General features: G+C 42.2%; 1 protein-coding gene across 1 annotated transcript in view; it reads right to left on the bottom strand.

Moving 5' to 3' along the window:
• LOC135225647 (proton-coupled zinc antiporter SLC30A2-like) overlaps positions 1–24,373 on the bottom strand; it is an 89,546-nt gene that overhangs the window by 29,259 nt on the left and 35,914 nt on the right. The window contains 2 exon segments of the mRNA XM_064264973.1: positions 11,825–11,950; positions 14,592–14,665. Of these exon segments, the coding sequence (XP_064121043.1) occupies positions 11,825–11,950; positions 14,592–14,665 (200 nt within the window).

Here is a 24,373-nt window from a genome sequence, read left to right on the forward strand (position 1 = left end):
AATTTAAAATGAAACATATTCACTTTCCCCAGCTATCGATGTTTGCAGAAGAGGACAATTCTACCAAGAGGAGCGAATGCTGAATATTTAATACCCCCCGAACCTCACTTTACGCCCAAGCTTTGCTTAAAAGAAGTACAACTCCTTTAACTCTTTTGTTAAAGTCCTTCAGAGTTACGAAAACTCTCGGGAACTTATTTTCTCGAAAGCTCTGTCTTTCATTTTTTTTTTCTTTGAGAATGTTGCTAGATCTTTAAAGCCGTGAATCGTTATGCGTTCCTATGTAGGACAATCAGTTGGTGTTGCACTGTAACGTAAACAACAAATGAATGATGCAAAAGAGAAGTAAGACAATGTTGACACTTCTAAGAAAGCCCCTTTCATCTTCGGGCGTCATCCGGTGCTTTCGCCTTCTTTACTTCTTCTGTTTTTTTACCTTCTTCCTCACTTTTTCAGTAAATTAAAGAAATAAATACCCTTTTTCACGCGTTAAAGGGAAATATTGGTCATTTTAGGAAAAGGAGGGAGAGATATGTAACTGAAATCAACACGTCAGTTGCAAGAAAAACAAAATATGTAATATCTTGTTTCCGTCGTTGTTGAAACATTCTTCCAACTCGCCCCGCCCCGCCCCGCCGCGAGGCCGAATTTGCTTACGATAAAACAGAACCACTTTGACTGCCATCGCTCTCCCATCGCGATATGAGCGTTGAAAGGGAAGAAAAATTGATGATCATTTATGATATCCCGAAAGATAAACTCTCTCTCTATATCTCTCTCAGAATTACCAAGAACCGACGACGTCCCGAGAGTTGGTAAAATAAAAATAAAAAGCCATTGAAATCAAAGGAGAAGAAGGAAGAGCGTGATTACTGTCTCCCTCAGCGAAGCTAATGGACTTTCGTCTGGGATTCGGAGAAGGCATTTCGAATGCCAGAGCGGTGATGCAATCTTTCCATGGGAAGACCGGTTCGCAAGTGAAGATTCTTTAAATGATAAACTAGATGAAAAGGGAGCGTAGGAAAATGCACTGGAGATTCCAATGGCGTACACAGGGAGAGATGCTTCTTCTTCTTTTTCTTCTTCGACGAAGAACTTGTTTCAAAAAGAAATGCTTCTTTAGATGATGCCCAAAACAAGAAGAGGAGGAAAAGGGGCGGGATTTATTTAAATACATGAATATCAGGAACGAATGCAACGCACTAACTGTAATACTAATATTGCTAATAATATAAATATATAAAAAATGCACAGACGTTTCCTCGGCGCGATCGAGTTTCTGCACGTCGTATATGCTGTCTAACCCGCGGCCCATGAAACTTTAACAAAGGCCAGGTGGTGGCCTGCACTATAGCGTTTTTCCCAGAGTGGCACGATCCATGGCTAATTTGTTTTTAAAAACCTTTTGAAATAAAATAACAAAATTAAAAACTAATACCGAGGCTAGAGGGCTGCAACTTGGTATGTTTGATGACTGGAGGGTGGATGATCAACGTACCAATTTACAGTCCTCTAACCTCAGTAGTTTTTAAAATGCAATGGAAAAGGTGTTTGTACCTTTCCATCTCATTTTAAAAACTACTGAGGCTAGAGGACTGCAAATTGGTACGTTGATCATCCACCCTCCAATCATCAAACATACCAAGTTGCAGCCCTCTAGCTTCGGTAGTTTTTATTTTATTCCAGGTTAAAATTAGCCATGATCGTGCGTCTGGAAACGTTATAAGGCAGGCCACTACCTGGCCTTTGTTAAAGTTTCAAAGTCTAAAGACCGTTAACCATCAGGTTAGATAATAAAGCAACTTACAGTTATGTATTTTGCACTGAGGATTGTTGCCATTTATGCATTGTCTCTTTATATGATAGTAAAATAATACTTTGGATAGTAATTAGCTCATTTCGTTCGTAGTTAATTCGGGCTGGCGGATATACCTCAGTATTTAGAACATTAATCAGTATTTAGAACATTAATCATTTACGATGACACTATATATCTGGGACCCTGAACTTCATTGCACGGTGCTGGGTTGGACGTACGAATCCTTATTTATTTTCATTGACCATACCTGTACATGACAAGGTAGATTCTTTTCGCTTACTCGGAGAGTAAGCCTACAAACTACTTTGCTGTTGTTGTTCTTGTTGTTCTTGTTGGGGGGTAAGAGAAACCCATGGAAAATTATAATAATAATAATATTAATAATAAAGTCAGACCCTTCAGATATGGCAAATGGTGGAAAGTACTACTACTACTACTACTACTACTACTACTACTAATACTAAAATAATAATAATAATAATAATAATAATAATAATAATAATAATTAATAATAATAATAATAATAATAATAATAATAATAATAATGGTAAAGCGCACATAGTAAGAAAAGTGATGGACTCCTAAGGAGGCAGGATGCAACCCGGAACCCCACCCTATGAATACTAACCGGTCGAATTAGAGGACTGGGATAGCCCCCCAACCCCCATCAAAAAAAAAATAATGATTAATAATAATCATCGTCAAGCAGGTTTTCAAAAACGTTTTGTATATATACTTTAATATAGTATATTTACACTTAACTTTGTGGATTTAGATCACCAATAATAATAATAATAATAATAATAATAATAATAATAATAATAATAATAATAATAATAATAATAATATGCTGGAAGTAAACCCTCTTTTAAACATGTCTTATTAAAAGTAATTGCTGCCTCAGCTGCATTAATTTTATACAGGTTCTTCTCTATTTTTCTAATTATTGCTTTCTCATTGTTGCTTAAACTGGTGAGCAACGCACCGAAGGTTGACATATCTCAATTAGGTAGAACGGTTGGATTTTATTGGTAAAAATTTCAGTTGGGGTAGTCAAATTTTCGGGTATATCCCGTAGAGTTTATTACAGATGGAATTGATGTTAAATTCTATTTCTTTTCTATTCTTTCTATTCTTTCCGGACGTTTCGTCTGAATAAACCTCAGACATCCTCTTGGGCGGAGGTGGGTGAAGGACTGAAGTGAGAAGGTGAGTCCGGCTGCTTATATTGCGGTGGCGCAGCGGGGGGCGTTGTGCCGCTGCCTTTTCAAACTTTGAGGAGTCGGACAGGATAGCGTCGAGCTTCTCATGGTATTCCTTCGTTGTTATTAAGACGAAAACGGCCGTCTTATCTGCCCGTTCTACCTGGCAGGACACACACCTCGAGCTTGATAGAGCTTCACAGATGCTCATGAATAACGGATATTCCAATAAGCTCATCAATCGAGAAGTGCGTACCGCCCTCGAAAGATGGTACTCGAACGAGGAACAAGACCCACGACCCCGCCCCACCGAGAACATCACGATATATTATAAGGCCTTCATGCAATCTCAATACCGCGAGGAGGAGAAGGCGATGAAGAAGATCATTAAGGAAAACATCCTCCACATTGAAGAAGGCAAGATAGTGGACCTTATAATATACTACAAAAACCGTAAAACAAAAGACCTTATCATGAAAAATAACCCCTCACCGCCATCAGGAGACCCCCTCAAGCAGACGAACGTAGTATACCAATACATATGCCCCGCCCGAGGATGTCCTGGGAAGTACATTGGAATGACTACCATGCGTCTTGCGAAGAGAATCTCCTGTCATGCCCAAGAAGGGGCTATCAAGAACCACGCCCTCACCGCCCACCAAGACACAATCTCCAGCGACTGTATCATCCGTAACACCAGGATAATAGGGAGAGCACCCGACCCTCGCCGTCTGCGCCTCCTGGAGGCGTTACTCATCCAGGAACAAAAGCCCTCCATGAACACGACACAGGGGCCTTTTTGCTCCCGACCTGCATCCGAAGAAACACTCCAATAACGGCAAACATCACCATATCGCCGCCCGAAAACGCCCCAATCCAAGACGACATTAATACGATGAATAATACCAGCAATGACATTAATATGATGAATAATACCAGCAGTGACGTCACGCGGCCTTTACCCAATCAAAACGAAGCCCGGCGTGATGATATGCAGCTGAGAAGATCGGCGCGCCTGCTGAGCATGCGATCGGGAGCTGGCTTGAGCCCGCAGCCAGGCAGCCAATGAAAAAGAAGCTCCCCACCCACGAGCCAATGAAAAGGCAGCGGCACGACGCCCCCCGCTGCGCCACCGCAATATAAGCAGCTGGACTCACCTTCTCATCAGTCTTCCAGATGATCTCCTCACAGAGGAACATAGATTCAAAACCCAGGAATAACTGCCACCGTTTCACGAGAGTGCTGTTTGTAGCATTAACTGCTTTTTCTTTTTCTAAACAATCCTCCTTTCCCCTCCGTTTTTCGGCCGCCTCACGTCTAACGACCGAAAATTTCAACTGTCACTCTAACTACCGCTTAAGCTGTCGACTATTTTTGTTATCCTGTTTCTAAAACTGATAATATTTCGTTTTTCCTTCGTCGTTCCCTATTGCTAAACGATCGGCGCTTTTTTTCTTTCCATTATCGTAAAGTGAAATATGGTGCTTGAACTCCATAGAGTTGTGCGCTTTTTTTCCCCGTTTTTCTACGACTATAAATTTTTCGATTTCCTTACTGGCTATCTCTGACTCGCTACTATCGATCTTTATCTTCTACTAATGGGTACCTTAGGGTTTAAAGGGGTTTGTAACCTTGCCTGTTCACCTTTGAATCCATACCATTCCACCTGCACATTCCATAGAAATCATAAATAAAAAGATCGCCTCGTATCCTTAAATCACCAATGCATCTAAAGATAATTCAAATGAACTACGGGCTGCTCATTAGCTTAAGCCCGTGCTGGCATAAAGCCAGCTTAATACTCCAACAACAACAACCTTCTCACTTCAGCCCTTCACCCACCTCCGCCCAAGAGGATGTCTGAGGTTTATTCAGACGAAACGTCCGGAAAGAATAAAAAGAATAGAAAAGAAATAGAATTTAACATAAATTCTATCTGTGATAAACTCTACGGGATATACCCGAAAATTTGACTACCCCAACTGAAATTTTTACCAATAAAATCCAACCGTTCTACCTAATTGAGATATGTCAACCTTCGGTGCGTTGCTCACCAGTTTAAGCAACAATGAGAAAGCAATAATTAGAAAAATAGAGAAGAACCTGTATAAAATTAATGCAGCTGAGGCAGCAATTACTTTTAATAATAATAATAATACCTTTCTAGTGTATTAAGTCCTGGAAAAGAATGTAGAAATATGGAAAACTCCTGAAGCTCTCAAAGTTTGAAAAGAAAGAGTTTTCAGTCATTTAACATCTAAAGACCGGGAACAGATCTTTATACCCTTCAATCATCACAGCTCGTATACTTCACTGAACGTTAATACAATTACGTACACTAAAGAAATGACATAGAGATTGTACCCTTCACTGAACGTAAAAAAAATTACATCATCTCATTACTAGATTTGATTAAAAGAAATAGAATTACCTGCCATACTCTGTGCTATATCCAATATCCATTTCAGTTTCAGGACTCAGCGGTGCTGTCACAGTTTTCTTGAATTTCGGATATATATACATATTCAAATATAAAACTGTCTTCCTCAACCTGTCAATTGAAGAAGATAGTTGTCCTCAAATCATAACGCTATAATGCATACCATTTTGGTGTTTTTATGCGCTACATTTATTAGATGGAATTCTGTTTTTAACAGAAATATTTTACAGCCATGTATATATATATATATATATATATATATATATATATATATATACTATTATATATATTATATATATATATTATATATATATATATATATAATATATATATCAGGGTGTCCATAAATGTCCCAGTACCATTACATTATTTATAGCCCACAGAATGGATACGGCGACTTGTATGGACACCCGTATATCTAATATATTATATATATATATATATATATATATATATATATATATATATATTATATATATATTATATGTTGTATTACAGTTTAAAAAGGATCATTCATATAATATATACATATATATACATATATATTACACTGTTGTATTACAATAAAAAAGGACATTCATATATATGATATATATATATAATATATATAATATATATATTATACCATATTCCAGGTTGAAACGGTAAAGGCATGTCGTTTCACGAGTATCGTTTATTACAACCGACCGTTTCACATCATCCATGATGCATCCTCAAGGCTGGACATTATTAAATATTAAGAATACTAAAATCCTCACTCACTCATAAAACATTTTAATTTTAAAAAGCAGCACTACAGATATTTGACATTTACAAATAAATTTACAAATTAAAACGAGAACTTGAAAGGAACACCTACGTGAAAGCTGTAATTACACATACACACACACACACACAAACACATATATATATATACATACATATATACATATACATACTCAACGTGAAAGCTGTCATAACAAAGCTAAGATGTAAAGGGTCATAGCTCTGATAAGTAGACTTAAAACATAGCTATATACAAGATAAAGATCATTTTCGCCTTTCACCTTTCATGGCATAAAAAAAAAATTAAAAAGGTCAGTGAAGGAATCTTACAAAAGTCGTAATCATGCGGGTATATCTTTTAACGCACTGAAATGTTTTGCTTCCACAGTTCGCTTTGACCGAAATGTTTTTCAAAGAAATGTTGATAAGGTTTTTCTTTATGCCCTTTAAAACCAACCCCAACACCTTAAAATGTCCTGGTTTTTCATAGATAGTGAAACCCCCGAGTGTTTTCAGGGACCGTTACCTAGGACTACTAATGTTTCCTGAGGGGCATTATCTTTATGATATTGACAGCCTTTTGTTTATTTGTTTACGGTACTAAACGCGGTTGAATGGTGAATACATACCTGAGCAGAAAAAAAAAATCCCCAATGGGCTCGTACTAGCCACACCGGAAGTGGATACATACCTGTAAAAAAAATCCCTAACGGCTTAGACTGAACACGCTGCAAACGTAGATACATACCAGGTGAAAAAAAGGAAAAAATCCTTAAAAACGCCTTAAAAGTGGATACATACCTGGTTGAAAAAAATTCCCCCAACTGGCTTGTACTAAACACACCACAAAGGTGGATACATACCGGATTAAAAAAAGAAAAAAAGCCAACGGGCTTGTACTAAGCACGCCAAAAAGGTGGATACACGAAGGGTTAAAAATAAATCCCCAATGGGCTTTTACTAAACGCGCCACAAAGGTGAATACATACGTGAGCAAAAAAGAAAAAAAAATCCACCAGAAGTGGATACATACCTGTAAAAAAATTCCCCAACGGCTTGGACTAAACGCTGCAGAGGTGGATACATATAGTGTTAAAACCCCTGCTGGTCACTATATAGGAAAGATAGGTAGGCCCACCCTTTGTTTTTTCCCCCAAATGAATAGTTTCATCTTCTGAATTATAATAATAACAACTTTATTCGATAATAACCACTAAACCATCAAAAATTATTCATTCCTCGTTCTGTCACGTGAACAACGGGAAAACAAGAAATTCCAAAAGATACGAATTTGTCGTCGAATTATGGACATCCCGTAAATGTTCTTACAACTTGAGAGTAAAGAAATCTTCATTTTGTTTAAACTGTCTAGGAATTTCAAAAAGAAACCACTCAAGTTCTACAAAATTCCACCCGGGCCTCTGAATTACTAAAAATGAAACGGATTCCTCCACGTCGCGTCGATCCCAGATGATCAGACCTTGACTGTGACGTCACGCAGATCGCGGAAGGCTTTGATAACACCTTGATAGGATGAAAAATGACCAACAGACTAAAAACGACCGTCTTCGGGATAAGGTGGCCTTGTGCCGGCACAGAGATACGACGTCAGCAAAACACGATCATTTTTCCTTAGCAGGACGTGATATGATCCGTCGACAGATTTTCCTTTTTGACTCAGTCTGATATTTTCACGATCTTTATCGGGCTGAAGAAGTTTTAGAGTGGTTTCAAGTGTTCAACTGAAACTTGTTTTACGTATGTATGACGTGTTACATAGGAAAGGATTAAGGAAGAGTATATGAGCTTGTAATTACATAGCAAAATAAATTTCCACTTTGTTATACAGCATCGTTTCGCCAATATTAAACTCGCTTAAAAGTACGAAGACCTTATAATTACATAACAATGAAAATTTCACTTTATTATACAGCATTGATTCGCCAATATAAAACTCGCTTAAAAGTACGAAGACCTTTAATTGAAACCTTTATAATTACATAGCAATGAAAATTTCCACTTTATTATACAGCATCGTTTCGCCAATATAAAACTCGCTTAAAATACCAAGACCTTATAATTACATAACAATGAAAATTTCACTTTGTTATACAGCATCGTTTCGCCAATATAAAACTCGCTTAAAAGTACCAAGACCTTATAATTACATAACAATGAAAATTTCACTTTTTTATACAGCATCGTTTCGCCAAAATAAAACTCGCTTAAAAGTACCAAGACCTTATAATTACATAGCAATGAAAATTTCACTTTGTTATATAAAATCGTTTCGCCAATATAAAACTCGGTTAAAAAATTACATAGCAAAAAAAACCACCTTGTTATATAGCATCGCTTCGCCAATATAAAACTCTTTTAAAAGTATCAAGACCTTATAATAACATAGCAAAAACATTCACTTTGTTATATAGCATCGTTTCGCCAACACAAAGCTCTTAAAAGTACTAATACCTTATTATTACATAGAAAAAAATTCACTTTATTATAGCATCGTTTCGCCAGTATAAAACTCTCTTAAAAGTATAATACCTTATATAACTACATGACAAACGAAGACATTCATTTTGTCATTATAAATATGACCTCTTTAATGTATCTGATAACCTCATTAATGGATCATGAAACTTTTGAAACCGCTGATATGATCATCCCACAAATGCAAGTATTGCCTATTCTCTTTAAAATATCAAGAGTCCGTAATTGCATATTGAAATATTAAAAAAGCCATTATCTTTAAAAAAAAGAGTTAATTACCTTTCAACCGGTAAGCCTAATGAATATTTTCTGGTAAAAGATTCTGGAAAAATTTGCCTTTGTCTGTTATCTTAAAGGTGACGGCTGTTTCACAGAACAACTGATTTATAGTTATGATGAAATGCTAGAATTATTGTATACTTCTTACTAAAAATTAATTCTTCATTGAATAACTACTAAAAGTTGAAGTTATCTGCAGAATTAATAAAGCCATAAAACCAGTTATAGAAAAAGGCAACAACCAACTACTTCGAGTACTTCGCAAACTCCAGTGGCCGAAGAGAGCAGGGATACAAATATAAAGTCCTGAATATAGATTGACAATAACAAAATAAAAATGAGATATGCTATGGAATTTCATTTTTCTTTCTCGAAATATATAAATTACAAAAGCTTTATATTACCTCTCTTTGCTTCTGTATACGATTTGATATTAAAATGAGATCGGTTCTATATTGCTTTTCAACATAAAACAAATGACTGTACTGTAAACCTATGACGCGATCTCGAGAATGAGGTTGAATATTCGGCATTTTTAAACTTAAATTCTAATTTAGAAATTGAATAACTCAAAGCCGTTGATGGTCAATTACTGCGAATGCCCTGTGACCTTTTTCCTAATTCTTTTCTGTATCCATTTAATGGATTAACAGACCAGTACATATTACACTGGAATTCAGCCCTGAAATAAACATTCATACTTTTAAAAAGACCCTTAATACACAAATTCATAGAGGCTATATTATAATAACAGAAAAAAATTAAACTACTTAATATACTTTTAATTGTCACCTACCCAAGATGGACTCGAGATTTCTATGAGGACACAACAAACACTACATTACGATACTCATGAATAGAGATGATGTTACGCTCCTCTCGCTTGAGATACTCGAAGGGAAATCAGATTTACAATGTCTTTAACAAAGTAAATAAATAAACAAACCATAAATAGGTACTTGACTGCTTCGGCATCAGCTGATCGCAAATGCAAATAAAATTGATACATAAGAATAAAGTATGAAGGTCTTCCCTGAACTAATGCTCTGATTAAAATGACGCCAAAAGTTATAGATATGACTCATTGCCAATAATAAAATAAATAATAATAATAATAATAGAAATAAGAAAGATATGGAAACAAATTGTACCCATAATCATAGGAACACTAGGCACGATCCCCAAGATCCCTGAAAAGGAAATCTTGAAAACTAGAGGTGAAGTAGCTCCAGGACTCATGCAAAAAAAAGTGATTATTCTAGAAACGGCGCACCATAGTAAGAAAAGTGATGGACTCCTAAGGAGCAGGATGCAACCCGGAACCCCACACTATAAATACCACCCAGTCGAATTGAAAGGACTGTGATAGAGCAAAAACAATAATAATAATAATAATAATAATAATAAATAATAATAATAATAATAATAATATAATAATAATATAATAGCTAGTGCTAAAATATCTCTCAATGCCTATGATTGAATTGTGGTTATTAAAAATCCAAAATTATATAAATTGCAAACAATACAATTTATTGATAAATTCATGGACTTTAATAATAATAATAATAATAATAATAATAATAATAATAATAATAATAATAATAATAATAATAATAATAATAATAATAATAATAATAATAAATCAAGTGCCTGCTGCAGGCAACTGAAAGTCGGGCTATGTAACCACTTAAAACAAAAATCTAGAGTTTAATCAAGAGGATTTTGATTGATTTTCGTTACCCGGTTTGTGGTCATTTCGTCAGTACGGAATTCTGGGTAAAACCTCGCGTTCTATCTAAATGGAATTCCTTCCTTTTCGTACGAATTCCAAGAATAATGCTAACATAGATTATTTTCTATATGAAAGTGTAGTTTAAAGCTTCTATAGGCTATTTATTTCTTCTGTCTAGCGTCGTTTTTTCAGTTAAAACAGATTTTGTTTATAGAGGATATTATACATAAATGCAAAATGTTTTACCTTTATCACCCTGTTTTCTAGCACAGCGGTGGCCAACCGGTGGTCCATGAGCAGAAAAATTTAGACATTATTTAAATTTTTATGCTTTCTTAAGCCTCTTCAGGCAACCCTGATACAAATCGCACAGAAGGCAGAGAGCCCAGTGTAGCCAATTTAGCATTTTAAGGCGAATTAACATTATAAATTTGGATCCAGCATTTAGCAGAAAAAAACCAGCATTAACTAACAGCATTATCAATTACAATGATTTAAACATTGTAAATATGAATTCTAGGGCTGAGAACTAGAAGGGCCAATGTCATAAAACCATGTTTTCAGAAAAACTCATTTAAAATATTGCTTCCTTTATCAAAATTCTGGTAAGTACAACAAACGCAAGCTTTTTTTTTTTTTGGGGGGGGGGTGATTGCTTAACTTATAACATTGGCCATTATAGCACTGAAACAGAGATAAATTTCTAGTTTAGTGACGGTCTTAGCTACAATCGGCCATTTTTTGACATTGGCCCTTTTAGTTTTCAGCCCTAGAATTTATCCTAATGTAGTATACCGACATAAAATGCTTGTCAAATAAATGCATTTACCTTTCTATTTATTACTTTTTTTTTTTATTCATATTAGTGGTTCGGCAAATTTAAAATTATACATTTAGTGGCCCATGAAGTTCAAAAGGTTGGTAACCGCTGCGTCTAGCATACATATGATGTTCAATGAAAACTGCGTCACAAGGGTCACTATTGGCCTTAGCATACCCAGGAAGTGTCAATGTGTCATAGCAAACACAGAGAAAATATAAGTATAACAAACTACGTGACAATTTAAACCAATCTCGATCATCCTTACCATGAAGACGAGCGAGAGGACAGAGGCCATCGTGAGTTTGAACATAGCCTGGCGATCTCCTGGAGTCTCTGTGATGATGTCATGACAGTGCGTCGATTTCGAGGAACTGCTCGACCTGCTGAAGAGCTGAAGAAGAAGAAGAGGAGGAATAAGAAGAAGAGTACAAAGAAAAAGGAGATAAAAAGCAGTATTCAAATTCAAACCAACAGATACAAAGAAACGCAAAGAAAGTATGTATACGAATCACTTGGCTGAATTACTTTCGCTGGTTGTCCTTTATTGCAAATGCATAGCATGTATGATATTCATATGATCATTGAAATGAAATATTAGGAATACGAGATATGAAATTGGAAAATAAAAGCTTAGTGTAGTTATAATTGAGCAAACAAAGTGATTACAGAAACGAAGACATATATATATATATATATATATATATATATATATATATATATATATATATACATATAATATTTAATAGAAACGAAGATATATATATACTATATATATATATATATATATATATATATATGTATATATGTATGTATATATATATATATATATATATATATATATATATATATATATATATATATATATATATATATATATAAAACAGTATATTATATATATATATATATATATATATATATACATATACATATAATATAATATATTTATATATAAAACTTTAGTATATATTATATATATATATATATTATATATATATATATATATATACATATATCATACACAGTTATATGCAAACATTTATACAAAATGTATGTTTCAAATCTATACCAATAAACAATCCATGGCCACTATTTCCAATCTGTCTTAGCAACAATTAACTTTTTTTTTTATATATCACATCGCTTTCAGCGCGTGTGAATTTCCTATGAAACCTCACACCTCCATGTGCAATAACTCTCTCTCTCTCTCTCTCTCTCTCTCTCCTCTCTCTCTCTCTCTCTCTCTCTGTGGGTCCCAACCAACGAATTTCCATTTGAAACAAAATCTGACAAAAACGGCGAAACTTATCGTGGCGGGATCGAGGCAGCATCACTTACTGTCCCTGGAAGGATGTCATGATAGCAAGTGAAGCCTGGAGCCATCTTTAATTCATGGAGAGCTCTGTCATTAACTTCTGTATCGATTTCACGGAATAAAGAAGAAGAGGAATAAAAGCAGCAACAAGAAGATGAAGATGAATAAGGTAGGCCTAATAGGTCAGACTTGACTAGATTATAAAGAACATGAAGAAGAGGAAGATGAATAAGGTAGGCCTAATAGGTCAGACTTGACTAGATTATAAAGAACATGAGGAGGAGGAAGATGAATAAGGTAGGCCTAATAGGTCAGACTAAATAGAGTAAAAAGTACATGAGAAGATGAATTAATGGTAGGCCTAAACTTAGGGTTCAGACTTAAATAGAGTATAAAGTACATGAAGAAGAGGAAGATGAATAAGGTAGGCCTAATAGGCCAGATTTGACTAGATTACAAAGAACATGAAGAAGAGGAAGATGAATAAGGTAGTCCTAATAGGTAATACCTGAATAGATTATAAAGAATATGATGAAGAGGAAGATGAATAAAGTAGGCCTAATAGACCAGACTTGACTAGAGTATAAAGAACATGAAGAAGATGAAGATGAATAAAGTAGGCCTAATAGATCAGACTTGACTAGATTATAAAGGACATGAAGAAGAGGAAGATGAATAAGGTAGGCCTGATAGGTCAGACTTGACCAGATTACAAAGACCATGAGGAGGAGGAAGATGAATAAGGTAGGCCTAATAGGTCAGACTTGACTAGAGTATAAAGAACATGAAGAAGATGAAGATGAATAAGGTAGCCTAACTAGGTCAGACTTGACTAGAGTATAAAGGAACATGAAGGAAGATGCAAGAGAATAAGGTAGGCCTAACTAGGTCAAAGACTTGACAAATAGATTATAAAAACGAACATGAAGAAGATGAAGATGAATAACGGTTAGAGGCCTAATAAGGTCAGCAAAGTACCGAGACGAAGATTGCCAAAGCATAGCTGGAATATCGAAGCCTATATAGAATTTGCACTGAGGCAGTAAATCCTATAATAGGAGTATTGGTAGAGGAAGAACAGCGTGTGTTTAGACTTAAAATTTAGACTTAGGTCTATTTTTATTGGAAGTGGTGGTTTGACAGGCGATTTTCTCCTCAATGAAAGAAGTGTCATGAATATTACTTAGGGAAAAGAGCGGTTAGAACACCTAGCAGCGAAGAATAAGAGAATTCAGAGAATAAGTAAGGACGAAATCAGTGACTGAGAGAATCATATTTGATTTAAACTTGTCGACAAGAAACCAAAGAAAGAACAGAAACCCGAAAAATTAAATTATAAACGAGATAAGATAAAACTAATGACAAGCTACTGTAGAGCCACATGAAAGAAATTTACATCAAAAGGAGGGGAGGAGTTTGAACATACGAGTACTTGTTCGTACTAGCACTCGGAGGTGACGCGTACATAACAAGCCAAAGTAGCAGCGTTTTATGTATGTACGTGCGTATGTTCTTCGCCTTTCAGGTGACTATAAGCCTATTCAAAGATAAGTTTTTTATCAGTCATTTTTACAATACAAATCCAGATACTAAGGAAATAGCGCAACCAGTCAAACCAAATCCCCACGACACAGAGACGGCAAAAATAGAGAGGACAGCCAAAAACAGTCGTTCGAAAACCAACAAAATTCTCACATAACTCAATCACTGTCTAACCCACCTCGTCACTGCTGCCGCTGCCCGTGCTGCCACAGCTGTCAGTTCTGCTTCTTGGCATCCATAATTCGTATTTTCCTGGAATAAAAAGAAAAAAGAAAAAAATAAAGTAGCAATAATCGAGTGAGGTTCTCTCAGCCTACCCTACCGACTTCAGATTACATTTGGGTCTTGTCTTTGACGTCCCTTTTTTCGGTGAGTTATGTACTACTATGAGTGGAGTTTTGTTTACAAGATGCTTTTTAAATTCATGGGTATGCTTGCTACGCCTTTGTATAAACCATAGAAAGTTAATAACAACTGGGAATGTTATATGTTAACTATACTCTTTTTATTTTCATCTGTCTACCCGCCTGTGGTGTTTGTGTATGGTAACACTGCGTCCTGGGCTTTAGATAGTTACTCTATGTGTAAGTTTTAGGTAAATAAAAGGATATCTGGGGGTGTACATTTGCAACTGAAAAGTGTTTTAATGATTTACTTGTATGCGAATTACACTGTTAATATTCGAACTAGGATATTGTTATTATGGTTAAATGTAAACTGAATGTAACTATCTAAAGCCGGGACGCAGTGTTACCATACAAAAATCCCACAGGCGATGGACAGATGGACAGAGTATAGTAGCAGTGCAGGTAGTTTGGGTGGCCCCCCAGGTGGCGCTGTTTGCAGCATGGGTTCCCAGATTTGTGCGTTTCTCACCAAATTTGCTTTTTTTTTCTAATTTGTGGATAAACAATTCACTTTGGCTGGTTTTCAGAAACTTTCTATTTGAGCTAAACAGTGATCCCACGTTTGAGGAATCTCTCCCCAGATTGGGAATTTTTGAAGGTTTTCAGGAAAATCTGGGGAATTTGAATAGGTTTTCAGTAAAAACTTGGTAACATTAAGCAAAATATGTAGATGGAATAAAAATAAAAATCGCACACACACCAGACGACCACAAAACAGGCCGCCGGACTCTCGGAGAGCGAGCCTCATTTCAAAATTTCAATTCATTCTCGTTTTTTTCCTGTATTATATTAGTTTATATTATGTAACTAAAACTATGATGCCGCTATACAAGCATATATATGATAAAAAATATGCATTATAAAGGTAAATAAATTAACGCACATATATTTGGCGGTTATTTGGGTTGGTTTAGATTTCCATTTGGCGGGATTTTGGCTGATTTCATGGTAGACTTTGGCTGGTTGGTAAGTGGTGTCATCTGGAAAGTGGGAACCAGTGTTGCCAAAGTGCGGAGAAACGACCAGTGCGGAGAAGATTCGAGGGGGAGTCATTGAATGCAGAGCTGAGGTCTGCACTCCTCACGTATGCGGCGCTGTAGGTCCGCACTCCGCATATATATTTATGCTTTTAAAACTTTTTTTCCATCAATGAAAGATGATTGAAATTAAATTGATGATATATTTTTGAAAGTACTAATATTTTTGAAAAATTACCATTTTCACTAGTCTCGAGTGTTCACGCGCCAATATCAAATACGATCATGCGATTGTCAATTAAGAACTGATTTTGACAACAGCATATGACGTAACCCAAACGTGATGTTTTAAAATGCATTCATTCTTTAGGTCCAGCAATCTTCATTTGCGTTTGTAATTTTATATATATATATATATATTATATTATATATATATATATATATATATATATATATATATATATATACATACATATAGTTTAGTAAAATTTAATTAATTTGTGAATTAATCTCAGAGTGAAGGCTGACTTACATTATTGTAAACTTAGTCATGTTTAATGAGTTTTCATTTTATTTATTTATTTATTTATTTTGAGAAAACAACGGCAAATATGCATTAGGCATTTGCATTTGTTGAAGTGATTTAACTGATTATAACCGAATAAGTTTCGATATAAGTATGCTAGGAAGTGGAAATTACACTACACATCCCGGTGCGGAGCTATAATTTCTCGGTGATGTGCGGACTTTGCGGTAACCCTGGTCCGGCATCGCATTACAGACGACAGGCCCCACTGGCCATGTCCGGTGCTGCACCCAGACGCGATTGCAGTCGGCCATTGCCTTCAATACGTGTCTTCACACTATGCGATTGTTTCCTGCATATAAGTGCGACAGCAGTAGACTTCCACAGTTCCACTGCTTCTGGTGATCGGGTGCATTGGGTATTGAAAACATTTGAGGGATATAAAATAGTGTTATTCCCGTTGCTGAATAACCACTTGTTCCATGCCAACGAAAAAACACCATACAATAAATAATAACAATAGTGTTATTCGTAAATAAGAAAGAACTACAGGTATGGATTGCTTAAGTATAAACGACTGAGAAATTATTTACTAACAAATGATTTGCTGTTTTTTCATTAAGGTTACATTTACGTTTTGATACTGAAATTATTAGAAGGTTATCGGCAGATTATTGATATAAAAGAGGACTTAAAGCTTTTGATTTCGATATATATGATTTTTTTAGAAGTTTTTATAGTTAACACTTACGTTTTACTTACATTAATTAATGAAACAGAGATATGGATTTTTTTATATCAAAGTAAAAGATTTGTTTTTATATAGATATATCAGTTTATACTTTTGATAAATAGAGATGTTTCAGTACACTAGTTGTTTTCATTTCTCCTTTTAATTTCTATATGGAAAAGCAAATTTACAAGGAAAGGTCCATATTATTTCCTCTTACTTGATGGTAACTGCCAGTTGTTGTGCTGGCGAAATATCATCTCTGAATGTCGTATTTCTTTTAGCGACTGGTCATGCAGATGTGACAAGAGTTCCTCAAAGGTTGTTTTAGACATTCTGAAGTAATTGCAAAATTTATCATTATCTCTCTTCAGCTCCTCGAAAATTGTGACAAATGCACCGTACAAGTGCCTTTGTGTATCAAAGGGTGTGCGTGTACCCGAGTGAATTCTACTGTTTTCTCTTCTTTTTTCTCAAATGTAATAAATAAAGACAATTTTCTCTTCCTGTATATGTAGTCACCACCACAGGCTGAGAGCAGACTGCAAGCGCTGTCAAAAATTGGGTCACTTTGTGCGGCAGTCGGACAAATGTACGATTTGCGCAATTTTGTGTCGCATTTAGATCCGGCACCGCAATCGTATCTTGGTGCGACTAGAATCGCATAGTGTGAAAGGGCCCGATTCAGCAGCAGAGGGAACGAACTATTGTGCGCGACAGTACCATGTATGGCTTATCTAATCCATGGAGATGGGTAGAGATGTTTAGTGCCGGAACTACTATAAACAATTTTAGCTGCTCCATTTATTGATGACTGTGCTGATTGCTCGTAAAAATATTCTTGAAAAGTCTGTTTGTTATTGTTAGATTGAACGTACGACTGCCTGTACTTTATGCACATTTTCAAAGTAACTATAAGTAATTTACAATTTACACTAAAGACACAAGTTAAACTTCGATAATGAGACTTCGTTTCTGGAAATTGCTTCTCGTTGTAACAGCCTATTAACGAACGAATAATGAGACCACAGGAGCTCGAAATGATTTTGTTTGAATTAGTATTTCTTATTAGGCTTCCATCATGCAGACGATCTAAAAGTCACATTTGAAGTTATGTTTTGTACATGTGTGTGTATACATCGTTCGTTTACCTTGTGCGTTCATTTCTGTTGGGCATACCCGCCCTTCCCGGGACGCCAGCGGGCCGTCGCAGCATTCGTCCCGACGCCTTGGCGGGCCATCAAACCCGCCCGTACCCGGGACGCCCAGGCGGTGCCGTCGCCCGCCCGTCCGCCGGGACGCCTGGCGGGCCGTCGCCCAAAAAACCCGCCGTCCCGGACGTGCCGTCGCCCTCCCGTCCCGGGAACGCCAGGCCCGTGCCCGTCACCCCCGACCCGACCTGGCGGGCCGTCGCCCGCCCGTCCCACGGGCCACGGCCTGGGGGCCGTCTCGCCCGTCCGGACCCTGGCGTGGGCCGTCGCCCACGTCCCGGGTACCGGGCCAGGCGGGTGCCGCCGCCCTCCCGTCGCCCGGGACGCCTGGCCCGGGCCGTCAACGCCAGGTTCGGGACCGTCTCGCCGCCGTACTCCCGGGCCACCGTCCTGGACGGGCCTTCCGTCCCGTCGCCCGCCCGTCCCGGGACGCCATGGCGGGCCACCGCCCCTCGCCCGTCCCGACCCGGGCCAGGCTGGGGGCCGTCGCCCGCCCGTCCCGGGAGCCTTGTGGGCCTACGCCCTGCCGTGCCCGACGCCAAGGCGGGCCGACGCCCGCCCGTCCCGGGACGCTCCCTGCCCGCCCCTCGGGAACGCCCTGGACGCCCAGCGGGCCGTCGCCCGCCCGTCCCGGGACGCCAGGCGGGCCGTGCGCCGCCCGTCCCGGGACCGCCTGGGGCGGGCCGCCGCCCGCCCGTCCGGGACGCCTGGCGGGCCGTCGCCCGCCCGTCCCGGGACGCCTGGCGGGCCGTCGCCCGCCCGTCCCGGGACGCCAGGCGGGCCGCCTCGCCCGCCCGTCCCGGGACGCCTGGTGGGCCGGTCCCGCCCGCTAACCCGCCCTCCGGGACGCCAGGCGGGCCGTCGCGCCCTCCCGGGACCCTGGCGGGCCGTCGCCCGCCCGTCCCCGGGACGCCAGGCGGGCCCGTCGCCGCCCTCCCGGGACGCCGGCGGGCCGTTCGCCCGCCCGTCCCGGACGGCCAGGCGGGGCCGTCGCCCCGCCCGTCCCGGGACGCCCAGGCGGGCCCAGTCGCCCGCCCGTCCCGGGACGCCAGGCGGGCCCGTCGCCCCCCGCCCGTCCGGGACGCCAGGCGGGCCGTCGCCCGGCCCGTCCCCGGGACGCAGGCGGGCCGTTCGCCCGCCCGTTCCCGGGACGCCAGGCGGGCCGTCGCCCGCCCGTCCCGGGACGCCAGGCGGCCGTCGGCCCGCTGCCCGTCCCGGGACGCCAGGCGGGCCGTCCGCCCCGCCCGCCGTCCCGGACGCCAGGCGGGCCGTCGGCCCGCCCGTCCCGGACGCCAGGCGCCGTACGCGGGCCCGTCCCGGGACCGCCAAGCGTGCCGTCGCCCCTCCACCCGGACGCCAGCGGGGCCGTCGCCCGCCCGTTCCCGGACGCCAGGCGGGGCCCGGTTCGCCCGCGACCCGTCCCGGACGCCAGGCCGGCCGTCGCCCGCCCGTCCCTGGGACCCGGCCAGGCCGTGCGCCCCGCCCCCCGTCCCGGGACGCCAGGCGGCCGTCGCCGCCCGTCCCGGGACGCCTTGGAAGGGCCTCGCCGTTCGCCGCCCCGTCCCGGGACTCCTTGCCGGGAGTCGGCCCCCCGCCCGTGGGACGCCTGCGCCGTTGCCCCCCGGGACGCCGGGACCCTGGCGGGCCGTCGCCCGCCCGTCCCGGGACGCCAGGCGGGCCGTCTCCCGCGCCCGTCCCGGGACGCCAGGCGGGCCGTTCGCCCCCGCCCGTCCCGGGACGCCAGGCGGCCGTCGCCGCCAGTCCCGGGACCCGCCAGGCGGGCCTCGCCGCCCCCCGGACGCCAGGCGGGCCGTCGCCCGCCCGTCCCGCCCAGGCGCCGTCGCCCGCCCTCCCGGGACGCCTGGCGGGCGTAGCCCGGCCCGTCGGGAGGCCCTGGCGGGCCGTCCCCGCCCGTCCCCGGGACGCCTGGCGGGCCGTCGCCCGCCCGTCCGGGGACCGGCCTGGCGGGCCTCCGCCACCGGGGGCCCGTCCGCGCCAGCCCGCCCTCCCCGGGAGGGACGCCAGGCGGGCCGTCGCCCGCCCGCCCGGGACGCCAGGGTCCCGGACGCCTGCCGCCGTCCCGCCCGCACCGTCCCGGGACCCCGCCCTGAGGCGGGCCAGTCGCCCGCCCGTCCCGGGACGGCCAGCCCGCCGTCCCCGCCCTCCCCTCCCGACGCCATGGGCGGGCCCGTCGCCCGCCCGTCCCGGGACGCCAAAGGGCCGGGTTCCCGTCCCGCCCGTTCCCACACCCGTCGGGAACCGTCCCGGGTACCGTCCCGCCCTGGGCCCCCGTCCCGGCCCGCCCCGTCCCGAACGCCTCCAGGGCGGGGCCGTCGCCCCCCGCCGTCCCGGGGTGACGCCAGGCCGGGCCCGTTCGGGCCGCACCGTCGACCCTCCAGCCCGCCCGTCCCGGGCCCGCCACCGTCGGACCCCGGGCCGGGCCGTCGACCCGGGCCCGTTTCGGGGCCGTCCAGGCGGGCCATCGCGCCCGTCCCGGGACGCCAGGCGGGCCCGTCCGCCCGCCCGTCGACCCTCCAGGGCGGGGCCGTCGCCCCCCCGTCCCGGGACGCCTGGGGCGGGCCGCCCCGCCCGTCCCGGGACGCCTGGCGGGCCGTCGCCCGCCCGTCCCCGGGACGGCCTGGCGGGCCGTCGCCCGCCCGTTCCCGGGACGCCAGCGGGCCTTCGCCCGCCCTTCCCGTCCCGGGACGCCAGGCGGGCGCGTCGCCCGGCATCCCGTCCCGACCCCCCCCCCCGGCGGCCGTCGCCCGCCCCCGTCCCGGGACGCCAGGCCGGGCCTTCGCCCCGCGCCGTCCCGGGAACGCCAGGGCGGCCGTCGCCCGGCCCGTCCCGGGACGCCAGGCGGCCGTCGCCCGCGCCGTCCCGGGACGCAAGGCCGGTGGCCGCCCCCCCACCCCGTCCCCCGCCCGCCCGTTCCGGACGCCAGGCGGGCCCTTCGCCCTCCCGTCCCGGGACGCCTGGCGGGCCGTCCCCGCGCCGTCGGGACCCGCCTGGCGGGCCCGTCCCCCCCGGCCCGACGCCAGCCCTTGCCTCGCCCGGCGGGTGCCCGCCCATTCCCGGGACCCGTGGCGAGCTTTGCCCGCCCTCCCTATAGAGAGAACACCTCTGCTTAACCTTAGAACCAGAATATGCCACTGAATCCTTTCAATTCTCCAGGGCCTTCTCTCAATCCTCTGCTTCTTCTCTTCGCATGCCAGAATCTTCTCTGAATCCTCTCCTTCTTATCCTTGCACTCCACAAATCTTCTCTGAAGTCTCTGCTTCTTCCTCTGACGCTCCCTGAATCTTCTCTTAATCCTCTGCTTCTCCTGGCACTCCACCAATCTTTTCTCAATGTTTCCCTTCTCCTGCCCTTCCCCCAATCTTCTCTCTATCCTCTGCTTCCAATCTTGCCACTCCACCAATCCTTTCATTTTCCTTTCCCTTTCACCAATCAATAAAACTCTTACAAAACGTTTTATACTTATTTCCGGATAACTTTCATTTCCTTCAACCATTAACAAACCACACTTATTACATATAAACATCAACCTTCTATATAGTACACTTCAAAACTTTCATCAATACAAACCTTTACTTTTCTCAATCATAAAATCAAGTATTGCACTTCACTCTTAAAATCCATTCCAAACTAAATCAATTCTAACACATGCATTTATCAAACAAGTCCTTTCAATTCCAGTTAACTCCAATTATTATCTAAATAACAAATTTGCTAAAAAAATTCATTGTGTAAATGAAAATCGTACTTCTAGATAAACTTTATTGATTTCAATAAAAAAAAAAAAAAAAAAAACTTTCCATACAACAAACATCCTCCTCAAATTTTTCACATCTGATCCCTCTTCACAAGGCCAGCTTAGACTTGGTCGCTCCATTCCTTGAACATGGACAGCTGCTCCTTCATTTTCCACTTCTCCTTCTCCACGCATCTCTAATTCCCAGGCAGCTTCTTCACCTGGCAAACCAATTTCTCCTTCGCTCCTCGCACCTCTCCAACCTCATCTTCCAACTGGTCGTTCGGTGGGTTCGCCCTGAACACCGCTCTTCCTATCCAGCCACTTGAAAGCCATGATTTCCTTCCTCTAGGAGCACCTCAGCTCTTTCTCTTCAGTTTTGCAACCTCAACTTCACAATGGAGTCCACACCTTTCCTTCCTAAGGTCTTCCACTTTCTTCTGCAGGAGCTCGAACCTGACCTCGGCGTCTTTCCTGTCCGATTAGCGCTTTTCGGTCGCGTCTTTTCGTTCCTGGACGAGCCTCGCCATCCGCGCCGCTTCTTCGCTCTGTATCTGCAGCTCCTTCTCCTTCTGTCGTAGCAGTTTCTCTTGCCTCTCACCTGCCAGTTTGCCTCTGGCAATTGCACTGGTCGGTTCCCTCTCACATAGGCATCTTTGTGTAATCCATCAACTGCTCATTTTCTTCTGTGTCTTGACAATCTTGTCTTCCAGCTGCGGTGTTTTCCATCTTCACTTGATCCTTCTCCTTCACAAACAACGTCTCACCTTCGAATAAGTGGGCCCTTTCTTGCCAGGCCTGTTCTTGCAACACCTCCTCAGTTATCTGCATCACACGAGTGCTTTCTTCCTTTCGCCCGCCGCCTGATCTCTTCATTGTAGTCAAGCCTCTGTTTGCAGCTCAAATATTATCCTGTCCAAGTTCACCTGCTGCTCTCTCTGGTACTGGATGGTGTCTCGCAAGGCCGAAATTCTCTCCTTCAATTCCATTTCCTTGGGCTCTCACCTCCATCATCAGGAATTACGATGACCTCACCATTCAATTGGCAGCCTATAAAACATCATCACTATCCTTGCGTCACACTTCTCTCCGTATTTCAAACAACATCTACAACAACGTCACACAACGCTGCTGCCAAGGCCAGGTTAAGGCCACATTTTCTTCAAACTGGAATACCCACTTCATATACTCTCCTCTATATCTCTCGCTTTTTTCCTTGATTTTCATATTTTACAAGAGATATTTCGATTTATCGAAATATAGCAATAAACATTCTGAAAGATTTTTAATCATGCCTTGTAGGTTTTATAAATTGCTGCAATTGCTCTCTCTCTCTCTCTCTCTCTCTCCTCTCTCTCTCTCTCTCGTCTCTCTCTCTCATCTCTCTCTCTCTCTCTCTCTCTCTCTCTCTCTCTCTCTCGATCTTTTTGCAGTAGTATCTTTTTTGTTTTGGTCTCTTATCGTCTTATCTACTAAAATATATTTAGGGATTTTCCTTTATTTACCTTTTTGTCTACAAGAACAACAATACTAACTACAGGCGGGCAATTGGAACTGAGCAAAAAATGACCATTTTTTTAAGATACGTTTTTATTTTTATTGAATTTAACAAAAATAACTAAAAGATATCATTCTAAATGAATTAGCCGAGACATCAAGAGAAATAATATATATTATATATAATAATCAACTTCTCAACCATAATGATTTTCAAACACTATAGGTAAGTTTTAAGATTTTAAATTTATATCATATGGATACAAAGAAAAGGTAAAACAAATTTAATTATACTCAATTTTGTCCCTATATAAAAGTGAAAATCAGAGATGAAGGAGTACAATTTTATTAGAGCATAACCTGATTCCTAAATTGAAATCCAATATAGAAATAAAGTAGAAAATCCAAACAACCCTATTTCTATATAAGGCGACGCATTTGGTGTGAATGACAACAACTAAATACTGTGCCTCTCAATGATGTGTAACGAAGAAACTGTTGCAATTTAAAAACAATTACAGAATCAATAATGTCGTCAAATAAATAAATACAACAATGAAACGACATGACTTGTAAGGTTAAGAAAATGAATTGCAGAAGCGTGCTTGATAAAGAAAAAAATATCTGCGTAAAACACGTTTCCAGGGAAATCAAATACATAACCCACACTTCTGTTACATCATATAACTGTAGATTCCATACCTGATCGTCTGTGTGAGGTCACAGATGCGGTTGAAGATTGGACATCCTACTCATTGTATATTATCATACTAATAATAATGATAAAATATTGACACTAGCTCACGTGTTTTTTGTTATGTTCCTTTTACTTGATTACCAGTTAATGCAAATGTTTTG

This window comes from Macrobrachium nipponense, chromosome 13 (assembly GCF_015104395.2).
Source record: "Macrobrachium nipponense isolate FS-2020 chromosome 13, ASM1510439v2, whole genome shotgun sequence".
Classification (NCBI taxonomy): domain Eukaryota; kingdom Metazoa; phylum Arthropoda; class Malacostraca; order Decapoda; family Palaemonidae; genus Macrobrachium; species Macrobrachium nipponense.